General features: G+C 37.9%; 1 protein-coding gene across 2 annotated transcripts in view; it reads right to left on the reverse strand.

Annotated features, from left to right (window-relative positions):
- Positions 1–3,784: 3,784 nt before the first annotated feature.
- Positions 3,785–17,887, reverse strand: part of LOC124363231 (chondroadherin-like) — a 307,780-nt gene continuing 293,677 nt past the window's right edge. For both annotated transcript variants that reach the window (XM_046818400.1, XM_046818399.1), the window contains exon 5: positions 3,785–7,583. In XM_046818400.1, coding sequence (XP_046674356.1) covers positions 5,747–7,558 — 1,812 coding nt within the window. In that variant the 5' untranslated portion in view covers positions 7,559–7,583 and the 3' untranslated portion in view covers positions 3,785–5,746. The remainder of the gene's footprint in view (positions 7,584–17,887) is intronic.

Genomic DNA, 17,887 nt, shown 5'->3' on the forward strand with positions numbered 1-17,887 from the left:
CCAAGGCTCGACTTCAAAAATCTCATTCAAGTGGTGAATATTTTGGGGCCGAATTGTCCTGGCAACTTTAAATTTAGAATTTTGACTTTACAGTTTGCACCCATGAACCACGGCCTCCTGCCGCAAAGTGGTCAGAGATTGCAGTGTTCAAAACAGAGACTGTCAGGTCAGGAATGTTGGTGACAACATTGTCGATGGCAGTACTCGTTGTAGCGGTCACTCGTGTCGGTGAATTCACGGACCAATTTTAGATTGAAAGAAACTAGAACATCACGAAGCCGCTGGGTTGAGGGGGGTCAGTGGGATCCATTACATTAATGTTGAAGTCTCCCATTATTAGGAACTTCACTGAGTTTGAAAAAAGGTTATTGAGAAGTTGTTCAAATTTTTCAAAAAAAGAATTGCTGCATCCATAGGGTGATCTGTATAACCCAATGACGGCATATTTTCCCCAAACAATCTGACACGATTTCGATGCCTTCAGCCTCAAAATTCATCCTCAGACATGTTGTTGATTTGAAAGGTTCGAATTTTGACAAATTTTTTACAAAAATTGCCACACCGCCCCCTTTGAAATAGTTTCGACCAGAATTATTTTGCCAATATAAAATTTGGAATTTTGAAAAGATGAATCGTGTCGACTATGAAACCGTGCTCAGACACTATAAAAAAACATCAGGTTTAAGTTCTTCGCACATGACTGCCAATTCATCAATTTTGTTTGTTGCGATTTGGGCATTCTGGTGAACCAATTTAATTAATTCTGTTGAGAATTTTGAATTTTGAATTTTTTTTGGGTTTTTTGAAGATGATTTAGAGTTTTTGTATGCTTCGAAAACTGGATCCGAAGTCACCCCTAGTCCGGCTTCCCACCGACAAGATTGTCCAATGTTTTTTGATTCAGGAGAGCGTCCATTTTTATCAGCACTGGCCTGGCGTAGGTGATCCCCTGAGTGCTTCGGCGTAAGTGACATTTTGATGTCTTGGTGACTGCTGAGTGGTAACAGTCGACCCCTCGTCAGCAGCAGCAGGCGCCAGCTTCGGGACGGTGGTAAGAAGAGCGGGGGGCGCTGTAGCAGCGAGCATACGCGGCGGTGACACAGACTCCCGGAGTCTCGAAGGAGCGGGTCTCAGGAGTGCGAGGCTCGACACTATCATCCCCCGCGAGTATCCGCTTGCCCCGCATTGAGAGATGTTGACCGTGCTTCGTAAAATGCCTCCGCCCAATTTTATTGAAATCTACTACTCGGATGTTATGTCGAGCACCAGCTCCTCAATGTAAGCATTTACGAGCACGGTCTCATCGTGTATGGGATGATCAGGTCCCAGGTCGTGTCGAAGCGGCAGAGTGACAAGAACGAGCTCCATGTTGCCGGTCGGTCAGTGATGTGAGCCTCCAAATGACGGTAGATGTTGCGCTGTCTGCCCACCGCCAGATCGTTAGAGCCGGCTAGTAACACCTCGCAGTGGATTCCGGGCCGAGATGGTGTGTGGTCCGAGCTCAGGATGTCTAGCAGGCCAGCGCCGGGCATACACACGCCACCAACAGAGAAACGGAGGGGCGGTCATGTTCCTCACAAGTCCCCGCGATGTGTCGGCTGTGACTATCACCTCTAATATTTATGTAGCGGAAGTGGGGGATAGGTGTACGGAATGCTTGTGAATTGTTTGAGGTATTCGGATTTTCTCTATGAGGGGGTGGGATAGGGATTTTAGAGGTAAGTTTTAATTTTTGTTTGCGGAAAGGAGATTTTATTTCTTTTTACAGGCAGTACTTGAAAATTTTTCTTTTATATGGAGGTACTTTTTTTTGTTTTTGTTTGGGCCTTACATCTGTCCATGGCTGATTACAATTGGCTTTCCACGTCCTCTCTTGCTGACAGCTGTTGCTTCAAGTACCGATTTTCTACCGATAGTTAACAAAAGATTATTCTCCACAATTTCGAACTTATCAGCAGCACAGCGTGGCACGTGAAGTATTAACATTCACACGCGCACAATTACCAATAGTTAACAAAAGATTATTCTCCACAATTTCGAACTTATCAGCAGCACAGCGTGGCACGTGAAGTATCAACATTCACACGCGCACAATTACCAATAGTTAACAAAAGATTATTCTCCACAATTTCGAACTTATCAGCAGCACAGCGTGGCACGTGAAGTATTAACATTCACACGCGCACAATTACCAATAGTTAACAAAAGATTATTCTCCACAATTTCGAACTTATCAGCAGCACAGCGTGGCACGTGAAGTATCAACATTCACACGCGCACAATTACCAATAGTTAACAAAAGATTATTCTCCACAATTTCGAACTTATCAGCAGCACAGCGTGGCACGTGAAGTATTAACATTCACACGCGCACAATTACCAATAGTTAACAAAAGATTATTCTCCACAATTTCGAACTTATCAGCAGCACAGCGTGGCACGTGAAGTATCAACATTCACACGCGCACAATTACCAATAGTTAACAAAAGATTTTTCGAATTTACAATTAGCGTGCACAGCGTGGCACGTGAAGTATCAACATTCACACGCGCAAGGTAGGATTCATAATCTCTTTATTGCGTGTTTGACAATATATAACATTGTATTGCAATAGTCAAATGCATCATAAAACATATCCTAACTACACATTCACTCACAGTCATACTTACATCTCAGCATTCTCACGACACAATCACACAGACTTCGAATCCATAATTTTCAATCATCCCAACGGCTCGTCATGAATTCATCAATCGAGTAAAACGCCTTGGACACCAACAGGCGTCTGAGACGAGTTTTGAATTGATTGAGGTGGTTGGAGTTTTTTATATCCTCAGGGAGCTTGTTGATTAGTCTGACACCCACCTGCTGAGGGAGGTGTTGCGATAATCTCAGTCTGCGTTGATGAGTTCGCAAGTTGTCCCTGCCTCTAGTTTCATATTGGTGAACGTCCCTGCCACTTATCAAGGCACATCTCGATCTGCAGTACACGATCACCTCAAAAATGTAAAGGGAGGGCAAACTTTGTTTATTATGGTTGTTTTAAGAATTAAATTCTCTACAATCTGTATTAGGAAAAACAATTTGTGTATCGGTCATTAAGCAATGTTATTGGACATCAAACATTTAAAACAGTAATTTTGGCAAATTTCATACTTTTTCTCAAAAACTGTTCACACTACAATCTCTAGAGTGGTTTTATTTGATTTTTCAGGTGATTTTCTTTATAAATCCATTTTATTTGAGTTAAAAAGTAAGAACAAAGCATTTCAGAATCATATAATTTCACCAGGTGAACTGAAAACAAAGCAAAATCTTTCGCCAGCCATTACTCACTAATGGAGCGTTTCCGGACCTTCCTTTATATAATATTTTTTTCTTATTTTTAGCTCTAAAATCACGTCTTAAAATATTTTACCATATTTTTGACTCACCCATATATATATAATTTATATATATATATATATATATATATATATATATATATATTGTGTGTGTGTGTGTGTGTGTGTGTGTGTGTGTGTGTGTGTGTGTGTGTGTTTTAATAATAGGTTTACTGCTCGAGGTGATATCGTACAGACAGAGTTATTCGAGGTTTATCAATTTACAACCTTAAAGAAAAAGACGACAGTCGTGTATTATCTAATAACATTAATCTAAACAACGTAATGCAGTTTTAATATAAACTTATTAAATTTCACCTGAACTAAATTATATATAAGAAATATATAAAACTATTTCTAAATCTACGTTTATTATGCAAGGAATAATAACGATGTTTGATAAACGTGTTCAATGTTTTATTTGAAAACAACATAAGATTAAATACATGGTGTGAAAAACACATTGATTTATGTGTCTATATTCACAATGCTGTCCCAGAAATACGGATAGAACTGTTAAAAAATACTCCTTTCACATCAGATAAGATATCGTGAATCTGGTAACTATACGCCAAGGTCTTGCAATTTCAATATTTTGACGTTTAATTTATACGCTCAATTTATATTTCTATGATTATTTTTCATAACTAACGTACTTTAAGATCGTAGTCTCTTTTAATACTGAACACTTGTGTTATTTGTATGAAAACAAATTCTTCATTATTATACACTCACATTGCATAAAGCTAATCAATTTAACGTGAAATCAAGCAATGATTTAATTAAAATGAGGCAAACAAAATTATCTTCCTTACCTTTACAATACATTTTTTTACAACTATTAATTGATGTAATTTTATATATGTACATAATTGATAAGGGGATAATCATTAAAATAATGTTAGGTGTATTTTTGATTTAGTCTAATATAATATACGAGTATTGCTTCCACGTGACTGGGAACTGGTAGCTTGGCTAGTTCCACTAATCAGTCTTTAACAAAGAACAGCTGTACATTTTACATATTACATTTTACAAGTTTATGTGAAAAATGGTGTTGACTCAGAAAACGATCACACAGCACAAGTACAAAATATAAGTTATAAAATACAAGGTGTAACAATATAACCAACTATCTTAGAAAATATAATACATAAATAGAGAAGCCTAATACGCGACTATAAGATTATTATTGCAATATTGGTACATCATCTTATCCTAAGCTAGCAACACACATTGTGTATATTCCGAAGGTTTGGGAATAATTTTATTTATAACCAAAAAAACTTATTTTCAATATTGAATGGATCGAACAAACCTAAAATTTCTAATTACAAAAAAACTTGTCACGTCATACACATTAATTTTTAAATTCGGTAATAAAACACATTTTAAAAGCATGAACCAAAAATTAAAACTGAAAAAGATAATAAATAGTTTAACGAAATAAAGTGACACAATCGAGACAAAGTAATGCAGAAATTTGTTTGGCCAGCACAGTAGTGTTTGCTTATCTATGAAACTGCCACTGCTCGGTCGGCACTATTGTCTATTTTACACGATTAGTATTCAAAATAAAAATCATCTGACTCATAAAAATAGTTCATAGTTTCTAATTCCTTAAACATTAACAAACCAGCTACATAACAAAGGTTGAGAGTCGCATTTGAAAATTTCAGAATTAGTACATATATATATTGTCTTAACTAAATAGGGTAACGAGTTTTTGGCAACTAAACATTGCACACACAAAAAACCAAATTAAAAACATTTTTATAAAGAAAACCTAAAGATATCTATAAAATATGCCGCTTTAGCTTTAAAAACCACCTGGTCTTATAGGGTTAAAATAAACGAAGTAAATAAATAAAATTAGCTTTATATAGTTTTTCTGATTTTAGAATGCAAATATTCCTAACATAGTAAACCCGATCAATTGTAACGTGTAACCAACAGAAAGTATTTACAATAGGTTTAGTTGCTAAAACAATAGGATGGAGAGAGTATAAATATAATAACAAATACTTTTCATAGTTAGCAAAATTAGAATTTATCTATATACATATGGATAATCAGATATTATGTTGTATTTAATATTGTATCCAATTTTCTGTTTGAGTCTTGATTTTTTAAGTCATTAAATAAAAATAAATAATTACTGTTATATAATTTTATATTATTTGTAAACGAAACAAGTTATTTTCTTTCTCAGAGGTAAGTATTTGACAATTATATTTAAAACCCATGAATACTCTACAGAATCGAATGTGGAAGATGTGTTCTTTAATACTGGAAGTAAATGTATAACTAGACATATCACACGGGGACTATCGCACCCTGCTAACCGTAGCAAAGACTCAAATTATACATAAACAACATGTGCAGGCTTTCTTCCACTGCTGGTCACGTCTAAGGTATATTCGTTGTGGATTTGGTTCATGTGATCACTTTTGACAGGCACCCAGGGCTCCATGTAGCGGAGGTCTCGCACCTGGTTGGGAGTCAGAGATTTCACGTATTCTCCTGCAAACTCCTTGTCAGGCATCAACATCAACACCGGAGGAGGGGCGGAGCCTGCGCGAATATTGGGGGCGAGCCTCTTGGACTCTCCGTTCATAGAGGCGTCGTTGGGGTCCTTGGTTTTCTTGCAAAACATGAAGGTCCGGTCACTGCTGATGAGGAGCAGGACGACGCAGGTCGCTACGAAGAGAGCCAGGACGAATGCCGTCACTACCGCAACGGTAAACCACGTCGTTTCACAGCGGACCACTGAATCGGGAACGTCCACTAACAACTTGCCTTTCAGGTTCTGTGGTGAATCACATTTCAAGTTCGAGATAGTCAGTCTCAAATACTGTCCTCCACTACGGTCCAGTGTATCGTTGGAGGTAGTAAAACTGCTCTCCGCCGCAAGCCTCTCGACGAGAGCGAGTTTCCACAGCCACAACATCGAGCAGTTGCAGTTCAGTGGATTATCGGATACGTCAAGACTTTGTAAATTGTCCACAGGAAAGTGTGAGGCGTCGATGACCTTCAAGGAGTTTCTTCTGATAGATACGTGCTTGAGGTGTAGATTTCCGTGGAATACTCTCGGAGGAAGTATATTTACCTCTCTGTTATCGTCCATAATAACTGACTCCAGATGTATGTTATCGACAAACGCTCTGGAATCGATACGGGACAGTCTAGGCATTTTAGATAAGTGTAAGACTTTCAAGTGAAAAAGACTTTGAAAAGCTACGGCCGGAAGTTCAGTGAACATGTTCTCACTTAGGTCTAGCTCAGTTAGCTGACTTAATTTAGACATTTGTTCCGTCGGTACAGTCGTGAGGTTGTTGTCAGACAGATCGAGGTGAGATAGTGAGTGAAGAGAGTTGAATGATGATCGGTGGATACTCGATATAGCGTTGGAAGATAAAAACAGTTGTCTCAGAGAACCAATTACAGGAGAAGGAAAAGATAGGTCGTCTAACATGTCGATGTAATTGTTTGACAAGCTTAACACTTCAATTGATGAATAAGGGAGGTTCTGAAGTATTTTGCTAGGAACATCTAGTATTTGGTTTCCATTTAAATACAAGTATTTTAGCTTTCGAAGATTCTTAAATACACTGGAATCTTCAAAATATGTTATTTTGTTGTTGGAGAAATTTAATAGTTCTAATTCGACAGTGTCTATGAACGCACTGCCATCCACAAATTCTATCGAGTTATTGCTAAGATCTAGAAGTTTAAGTAACTTGAGGCCTTTGAAAGTCCCTTTACCCAGTTGAGTTATTTGGTTATAGCTAATGTTTAAAAACGTTAAATTCTCTTGCCGTTCAAAGTTACGGCTCCCTAATGAGTGGATTTTGTTGTAGGAGAGGTCGAGTTGTAGTAAGTTTATGTAAAACGTAAGAGTGTAGTCGACACTGACAATCTTGTTATCACTAAGATCGATGTGTTTAACGTCCGGGTTCAGTTGGATCGGGAACACCTCCAGCTTGGCGCTAGTGCAGGTGGCTGTGAGGGTGTCATCGTAGCAGAAGCACTGTGGTGGACACATGGCGCTCACTGCGGTAGCCAACAGTACTACGCTCAGGAACAGGGCTCGGTGGGACATCTGGGCAGACGAACAGACCTCCCTCCATAGCGAGGGTGGGGACCACAGGCCAGCGGCTGGCGCTAACCCCATCCCCCGCCCTCTCCTGACATCTGACCTACAACATACAATTACAGCAATCTATAAACAAGTCAAGCTAAATACCTTCGTTACATTCTGCTTATGTAGCTAGTAACATCTACTAGTTCATGAGCATAGATTTTTAAATTTCTTTTATAACATTTAAGGAATCTGTGCCGTATTAAGATCAAAACCAATAATATCTATAGCTATTCTACATATTATGGAACGGCCGACAAAATGTTAAGGATATTAAGGAGACACAATATTTAAATTGTATTTAAACTAGCTCAGACATTGTAGAACATGATCCTTCCGTGTACACAAGTAGTGGCTCAGTCTGCACAGGGACATACCAGTGAGTGAGCACATTACACACACAAACCAGCTCAGACATTAAAGAACATGGCCCCACCGTGTACAAAAGTAGTGGCTCAGTCTGCACTGGGACATACCAGTGAGTGAGCACATTACACACACAAACCAGCTCAGACATTGAAGAACATGGCCCCACCGTGTACACAAGTAGTGGCTCAGTCTGCACTGGGACATACCAGTGAGTGAGCACATTACACACACAAACCAGCTCAGACATTGAAGAAAATGACCCCTCCGTGTACACAAGTAGTGGCTCAGTCTGCACTGGGACATACCAGTGAGTGAGCGCATTACACACACAAACCAGCTCAGACATTAAAGAACATGGCCCCACCGTGTACAAAAGTAGTGGCTCAGTCTGCACTGGGACATACCAGTGAGTGAGCACATTACACACACAAACCAGCTCAGACATTGAAGAACATGGCCCCACCGTGTATACAAGTAGTGGCTCAGTCTGCACTGGGACATACCAGTGAGTGAGCACATTACATACACAAACCAGCTCAGACATTGAAGAACATGGCCCCTCCGTGTACACAAGTAGTGGCTCAGTCTGCACTGGGACATACCAGTGAGTGAGCACATTACACACACAAACCAGCTTAGACATTGAAGAACATGACCCCTCCGTGTATACAAGGAGTGGCTCAGTCTGCACTGGGACATACCAGTGAGTAAGCACATTACACACACAAACCAGCTCAGACATTGAAGAACATGACCCCACCGTGTACACAAGTAGTGGCTTAGTCTGCACTGGGACATACCAGTGAGTGAGAACATTACACACACAAACTAGCTCAGACATTGAAGAACATGGCCCCACCATGTACATAAGTAGTGGCTCAGTCTGCACTGGGACATACCAGTGAGTGAGCACATTACACACACAAACCAGCTCAGACATTGAAGAACATGACTCCACCGTGTACACAAGTAGTGGCTCAGTCTGCACTGGGACATACCAGTGAGTGAGCACATTACACACACAAACTAGCTCAGACATTGAAGAACATGGCCCCTCCGTGTACACAAGTAGTGGCTCAGTCTGCACTGGGACATACCAGTGAGTGAGCACATTACACACACAAACCAGCTCAGACATTGAAGAACATGACCCCTCCGTGTATACAAGGAGTGGCTCAGTCTGCACTGGGACATACCAGTGAGTGAGCACATTACACACACAAACCAGCTCAGACATTGAAGAACATGACCCCTCCGTGTATACAAGGAGTGGCTCAGTCTGCACTGGGACATACCAGTGAGTGAGCACATTACACACACAAACTAGCTCAGACATTGAAGAACATGGCCCCACCGTGTACATAAGTAGTGGCTCAGTCTGCACTGGGACATACCAGTGAGTGAGCACATTACACACACAAACCAGCTCAGACATTGAAGAACATGACCCCTCCGTGTACACAAGTAGTGGCTCAGTCTGCACTGGGACATACCAGTGAGTGAGCACATTACACACACAAACTAGCTCAGACATTGAAGAACATGGCCCCACCGTGTACATAAGTAGTGGCTCAGTCTGCACTGGGACATACCAGTGAGTGAGCACATTACACACACAAACCAGCTCAGACATTGAAGAACATGACCCCACCGTGTACACAAGTAGTGGCTCAGTCTGCACTGGGACATACCAGTGAGTGAGCACATTACACACACAAACCAGCTCAGACATTGAAGAACATGACCCTCCGTGTACACAAGTAGTGGCTCAGTCTGCACTGGGACATACCAGTGAGTGAGCACATTACACACACAAACTAGCTCAGACATTGAAGAACATGACCCACCGTGTATACAAGTAGTGGCTCAGTCTGCACTGGGACATACCAGTGAGTGAGCACATTACACACACAAACCAGCTCAGACATTGAAGAACATGATCCTTCCGTGTACACAAGTAGTGGCTCAGTCTGCACTGGGACATACCAGTGAGTGAGCACATTACACACACAAACTAGCTCAGACATTGAAGACATGATCGTGTACACAAGTAGTGGCTCAGCAGACCCTCCAGACATTGAAGAACATGAACAGTAGTGGCTCAGTCTGCACTGGGACATACCTGAGCGACATTACACACACAACACATTGACAGACATTCTCCCTCTCCGTGTATACAAGGAGTGGCTCAGTCTGCACTGGGACATACCAGTGAGTGAGCACATTACACACACAAACTAGCTCAGACATTGAAGAACATGACCCTTCCGTGTATACAAGTAGTGGCTCAGTCTGCACTGGGACATACCAGTGAGTGAGCACATTACACACACAAACCAGCTCAGACATTGAAGAACATGACCCCTCCGTGTACACAAGGAGTGGCTCAGTCTGCACTGGGACATACCGTGTAGGTACGCCCATAGCAGTGCACTGCTTTGAAACAGAGAATAACTAAGCTAAAGAATTTGAAGTTATTCCATACTTTCTTCAATAATGATATAAGAAATAATATACACAATTAATTAAGAAAAAAAATTTCAAATAGAAGGTAATGTGACACTGTAACTAACATAACTTTGCGATGAAAGTTCATCAGAAATAGCTGTTTTAACCTCATGATTTTCTTTAATTTTATCGTATTTATTATTTAATTTAAGACATTTATCCTTATAAAATTTGAATTTGAATACTAACGTTTAAAAGCTATGGCAATGCTCTCTATATTGCTTTAGGAGAACCTCGGTAAAGTGAATAAGAATAAAACATCCGTGGTTTGTAATATATAAATTGCTTATTGCCATATCGAAGTTAATCACGAGCAGGAATTTTGAGTATTTTTGTACTTAAGAACACAATCTCGTAATTTAAATGGTTATGTATATATGTTGTTTGGGTTTTAAGTTATATTGGTTAGTTTTCACCATCTAAGATCAGATGAAGTAATCCTTCCATGAATTTTATAATGCTAGGAAGTATCAGAACAACTGCATTAAGTGACATATTGACACTATTACGTTTTTTTGTCTTAAACTAAACTTGTGGCCCAATCTTTATAGGGTTATAGTATATTTTATTCTTTAATTATTCTTATACTGTTGACCGAAATTGCCTATACTACAAGGTTGGGTTAGCAGTTGATCTCGCAATGTTATGTACAAAACCTCAAATACTTTACGTTTTAAACATACGTAAATCATGCATGTTTTACCTCATATCTACATATTAGGAAAAGAATAGACCCTAATACTCTAACACAGTATTCTATTTGTCTAACATATGTCATGATAAAAAATTTCTGAAATCATGCAATCCTTTTAAATTATTAATTGTCATTCATACAATTTAAATAAAGAATGAGGTTTAATTATATGTCAATAACAATTAATTCTCCCTTTTGCCTTTGATATAATTTTAACAAGAATTGCTTATTTTTAATATTAAGTAGTTTTCAATATTTGTATTAATAAATTGTACAATTAAGTTTCGGAAACATTTTCCAAATACATCTCTTGAAACCTTTGTTATGATAATCTTACTAATATTATTTATTTTATTGGTTATTAAGAAAAAGATTTACTCTTAACTGTCGATTCAATAAAACAACTGTGGTGAAATAATATTTAAGATACGTGTTATATTTCTTACGGCTTAACATTAGTACTTCGATTAGTTTTTAAAATTTATATTATACATATATTACTTTAACTTTGACATGTTTAATTTTTTTTTAGAGACGTGGTCACACATATAATAATAATAGACGGTGCAGATCAATAGGCACTGAATTTTAACCAGCTTTGTAATAAATAGCTAAAATTGAACAAAAGAACTGTGCATTGAAGTCTGTTAGACAAAATGCTGAACCATACTATTCAACGCATGATAAGTTTTCTTTTCATATGAAAGTTGGTTAGGATTTACGATCCAAGTTTGTTCAGGAACTCGCATCAACCTCCGTTATTGTCTGAGTTATTGGACATAAATCTTCAAAGAAAGGATCGCCCAATGATTTTCCAACAAAATTACTTAAATAAGTTGCTTTATTTTCTGGGATATGTCTGCACCATTTGAACAATATTTCGCAGTGAATTTGTGCAATAATGTAACAGTTTAAATGGAGGATGGACGAGTGGATGTATGGATGATGTATGGAGACCATTCGTCCTTTCTTCGTGTACGGATTAAGTTACAATTATGAATAACGTTATTCTATGCAATAGGACAAGCTACATGCCTTTGTACACTATAAAATGCAGACATTAGCGTTGCCATAAGTTTGTGCCAGTTACCATTCGCATAATTCTATCCTGTTGGCGTGACGTAATCACCGTGATGGTGGGAAGTGCATGTCATGATAAATAGTACTTGGACAGCAGAGAACTTATGTATACAATCCATCTCCAAAGAAATTACCTTAGAGCTCAGACTGTAGACGTAACGAAATGTACTGGCCGAGAAAGAAGAAAGGAAGCATTGTAATGGACATGTTGCTGTAGTGAAAATAAGTATATTGATTGGCGGAGCGTGAGACTAAGTATATTAAAAAAAAACAATAAAACACGATTCACTAAGTTACATGTTACTGTAACCTGTAATATACCAAATAATAATCATCTAGTTACGATACATGAAGTTAAAACATTGTCCTCCAATTTGGGGATATCAGGCACTATAATAACATGTTACACATATGCTGTTCCATAACCTCATTTCATGCAAGATTGTGCTATTGTCATTCTCTATCTTGCAGATTAGAGTTACATATTGTGTTTTGTTCCTAAAATCTTGTAATATCAGACACTACCATCGTCATGGTAGTGTACACATAAGCTTTGCCATAACTTCATTTTGTGCGACACCATGCTTTTCTCCTTCTCTTTCATCAGATAACGCAATTAGATTTGCCAGATTGTAAAATTAGAGTTACTTGTTTTGGTTGGTTCCCTCAAATTTGGTAGTTAATAAAAATGCGTTTATTTCTTAAGCGTTTCTCAGTACATATCTGTTTTTTCAGAATGGCTTGCGTCAAATGGTATGCCTAATAATTACTTAACAACTAAAAAAAACAATAACATACATTAAAACACACAAACTATAACAGAGATTACAAAAACAGTAAACTCGCTGTAGCTTAAATATGTTAAGCCAAGTCAAACACAGAATAAAAGTTATGTAAATAAAGTATATATAAGTTATATAACCTACAAACTAACAACCTACTAAAAATCACTACTTAATATGCAAATCTTTTATTAACATCTCAGTTGCAGCTGTTGCGTATTTTTGTTTTCATTTTCTTTTTAAATATGCCAACAGCATAAGACTGTATGGTATCTGGGAGGTCATTATACAAGGTTAGGCCAAAGTAGGTGAAAATTCTCCTCCCGCACTTGAGAAAAGTGAAGTTTTCGGTCGTGGCGTGTTTTTCTCTGAGTGATCTCTTCCCGATACGACAATTTGAGTCCAAGATATTAAGGCTCTCCAAGGCATAGGACTTTGGAAGTCATGCCGTTTGTCAGGACCTTGCATACTTCTTCCATTGGGAACAACCTGACTTTCTCTCTTAAGGGGGATACATGCTCCTGCCGATTTAGGCAAAACATGAACGTAACGAGCAAGTTTAGCAATTTATGAATTATAAAGGAATCACCTTCCTGAGATACTATTTCCGTATGCAGGGTAGCAGTAGTAAAACACTGACAATATAAGTGACTGCATTATCTGCAGCTTTGCGGACTCTGGAAGCATATTTATAAACCTATACAGACCTTTCAAACTACATAGCATATGTTACGTCACTAAAAATGAGGCCTGAATCCAGTACGACTCCCAAAGTATTTACTTTGACACACACTGCCAGACTACTGCCACACAGCCTGATCTGTAGATTAGTTTCACCGAGGGTCTGTAAATAGTGTGTGGGGCCACGTGAAGAACTGTGCACTTGTCTGTGTTTAGATTAAGGCTATTAGTAACTGACCTCAGGCTCACACTGAGTAAATCAAGTTTATTTCCCAATAGCCTCGCTCAACCTCTCCGGGTCATATAAGAAGTGCAACTGAAAATCATCCACGAATAAATGAGGAGTACAATACTGCACATACCTGGAAGAGTAAAAAGTGTACATATTGAACGAAAATTGGACCAATACACCTGCCTTGGGGAATACCCCGCTGTGTGGCAAGCGGCAATGATGAGTCACTACCAATTCTGGTCATCATCTGTCTCCTACCGAGGAATGAATGTATCCAGTTCAAGATATGTTGTCCAAAAACATAAAAAATCACAATCTTACTATCCACAACACCAGAAAAGGTTCAGCACAGTTAGGGTGCACCATCCTAGCAAACCAGCATATCATGGCTAATAGAGTCAAAAGCTTGCGAATAATTAAGCAAAACAACAGAACTTACTCTACCTCTGTCCTTTTTCATCCACCAAAACAATAAACATGTTTGTGAGTGGTGATGGCATACACAATCATGACATGTTACACGTGTGCCTTGCTATAAACTGATTTTGTGCAAGACCATTCTGTTATCATTCTCGTCTACAGATTATACAATCAGAGTGACCTGTTGTGTTTTTGACTCAAATTGTGGGGTATCAGACACTATGATGACATGTTACACGAGTATTTTGCAGTAACCTTATTTTGCAAAAGATTATGTTGTTATCCAGCTCGTTCTAGATGCCATAATTAGAGTTACTTACGATAATCTGTCCCCTCAAATTGAAGATACAGAAAAAACAAACTATGATAAATAACAATGGTTCCCTACATAATGGATCGCAGAAAATCTCAACAGGAAATTCTTTACTATTGGCTTAGTAAACGTGATGGTTGAGTGGCAGGAAAGAAGTCTTGATTCAACTCCTTTAATTCTCTTCTTTTAAGTTCATGCGATGGACTGCCGGAAATATTCATAACTTATTCAATAAACTACTAAAAATATCTAGGATAAAATATTACAATAATTTTTAATAAAAATGGAGACACTGTTACATTTAATCCCTTTGATCCAAGGCGATTATTATCCAATACCTACTGTATGACCTAATTTATCACAAAGACGCTGTATCCTTGTGCTTATAAAACACTCGAAATTTACATAGTGAAGACAAATTTAAAAATCGGTGCCTTAATTTTCAACAATTGCATTTTTTTATCAATCTTCCTACACTCAATCAACATTATTTATAGGAATTGAGTGGTATTTTCTCAGTTACCACCATAAAAAATAAACTGAAACTGAACAAGGTTATCTCATCTCGTGCAGAGTAGTTCCCTGAAACTAAATTGTAATTGTAGAACAACTGTAGCTCACTGAATGCGTTCCAAATGGTCAGGAGCTGATAATATACAGTCAAAACTCTTTGCTAACGCTCTTGTCAACAGACAGTTTTGGACAAGTTCGGTTATTACTACTAAACATAAACGTTTAGACTTTTAAATAACATTTAATCCTCTTCAATAGAGTACAGATCGACAAGCATTCTTTTTACTCCCTCTAGTGGTAAAAAAGTTCGATACTAAAATCTAAAATATATCAACACGCATCAATCCAGCTTTCATCGTTATAACAGTACGAAGACTGTGCTCTCACAGACAACTGCCGTTAATGGACTTGAGAACATAGTTCACAATCAAATAAGTGTGTTTTAAGATCCTACAAATATTTCAACACATACCAATCTGGCTTTCAACGTATTACAATAAAGAGACTCCACGCTAGCGAGTACCTGTCGTTAATGGACTTTAAAACATAGGTCACAGTCAAATAAGTGTGTTTCTAAGATCCTACAAATGTTTTAACACATACTAATCTGGCATTCATCACATCACAATAAAGAGACTCCACTCTAGCGGGTAATTGTCGTTAATGGACTTTAAAACATAGGTCACAGTCAAATAAGTGTGTTTTAAGATCCTACAAATATTTCAACACATACCAATCTGGCTTTCAACGTACTACAATAAAGAGACTCCACCCTAGCGGGTAACTGTCGTTAATGGACTTGAGAACATAGTTCACACTCAAATAAGTGTGTTTCTAAGATCCTATAAATATTTTGACACATACCAATCTGGTTATCATTGTATTACAATAAAGAGACTCCAATCTAGCGGGTATAATATCGAAAACCTACATTCATAATTTATTTACCCTCGAGTTCTGTACACAATTATTAACATTAGCAACGTAGAGACAGTTAACGTAATAGTAAACAGCTGCAGAAGAGATGTTCCTATAAGGCATACTTTAAGACAACGCACCTACTGAATAAATGTTCAGTGAGTTTCAACGTATTTCCATGCTACAACTACCGTAACTCCTTGATTAATAACGTGACTGTACTGCTGATCGACTCTACCAGCCGAATTATTTAGTATGAGTTTTGTTTGATTTGTGAAATATAATCATATTCACATTCTAATTTTATATTTAAGTTATTTGAGGAATTTGAAATGTTTACTATCGTTTAATTTTACTAAAGGTTTTACAAAACGTTTCGTGGATTGGAATCTATCCTCTTCGTCAGGTGGGGGAGGTAATATTACATGAAAATGAACATAAAAAAGAAGATTACAAAAAGGGTTCAAAACATACCCAAATACTTAAAGTCCGGTCCCGGCGTTGTCACTGCACAGCAAGTCGAAGTCTCGCGCACAAGTCACGAGTATGAGAATCACAATCACAGATCACACCAGCACAGGCTACAATGAGATACTAACAAGAATATCGATGTCGGCTCTTTCATCGGCACCGCGTAGTGTCATCAGAAACAATAGCACAAGAAGGCAAGGTCAGGAGGAGATATGGGGTGAAGGCAAACGGCTTCCGGCCCAATGTTTGTTCCTAAACCTTAGTGTTATACATTTTGTAACATATAACGATGGCACATGTCCGAAATCCTGTTATCCATTTGAATATTCTATCGTCAATAACAAACTTAAAACAAAGAATTTCGAATGTGTTACAGTCAATTATTAGATGATAGTCTCCTCAATGTTTAGTCATGATTTTAAATGTATTTGTAACTACGGAACAAGTTCTTGAATTGCAAAAATAACTGCACTACATGCTGTAAATCGATATAATTGTTATAAACAGCAGCGTTTGATAATTTCAACTCCCTTTCATACTAAAAAGCTGGACGTTGTTTACCTCAGCTTTAAAAATACTTCTTAGATTAAACGATCCACGCTGTGGAGACTGATATTGTGAGACCTTTGGGAATGAAATATTTTCTTTATACTTTAATTAAATTTTAAATAGTATTAACATTTAAGTATATTTACTTTATTACCTGCAGTTATGGTTAGTATTTTTCATGTTAGAATCTTGGGCCTTGTGGGCCTACTTTTTGACGTGACAACGTCTTAAATTAGGTTGCGGGTCGGAGTCACTCATGAAAAAAGTGTAACGCCCGGTAACGTTACGATGCCCGTCCAGTGGGTCCGCCGCACGGGATCCGCACGGGATAAAGCAGATAACTGTGGGTCCGCCGCACGGGATAAAGCAGATAACTATGTTTATTCGTGAAAATGTGGAGTGCTTAGATTCGTCATTTACAACAACTACAACAATAAAGGTAAATAATTGTACACTGATATTTCATTATCGTAAACTATGATTGATTGATTAATTGTTAGATTGACACAAAAGTTTGAGAAACTGAGTTTATAGGTTATGTCATACTATTGACAAATGTTGATAGTGTTAAGTAAATTATTAGTTTAAATCACTCTGCAATCAATCGTAATTCAGTCGATTGAGAAGAAACAGCGCGTATTGCTAGTCAAACATTTAAAATAACAAATTATAACCTCTAACCTGTCATAACAGTGCGACCAAACAAACGAACTAAACCGACCAATCACCACGCGCGGAGTTAGAATTTAACTGTGTTTAGCAAGAATTTCAAATTCCAATTTTAGTAAATGTTTTATTCAACTTTACTATTTACAATAACAAATTTTAATTA

This window comes from Homalodisca vitripennis, chromosome 5 (assembly GCF_021130785.1).
Source record: "Homalodisca vitripennis isolate AUS2020 chromosome 5, UT_GWSS_2.1, whole genome shotgun sequence".
NCBI classification, from domain to species: Eukaryota; Metazoa; Arthropoda; class Insecta; order Hemiptera; family Cicadellidae; genus Homalodisca; species Homalodisca vitripennis.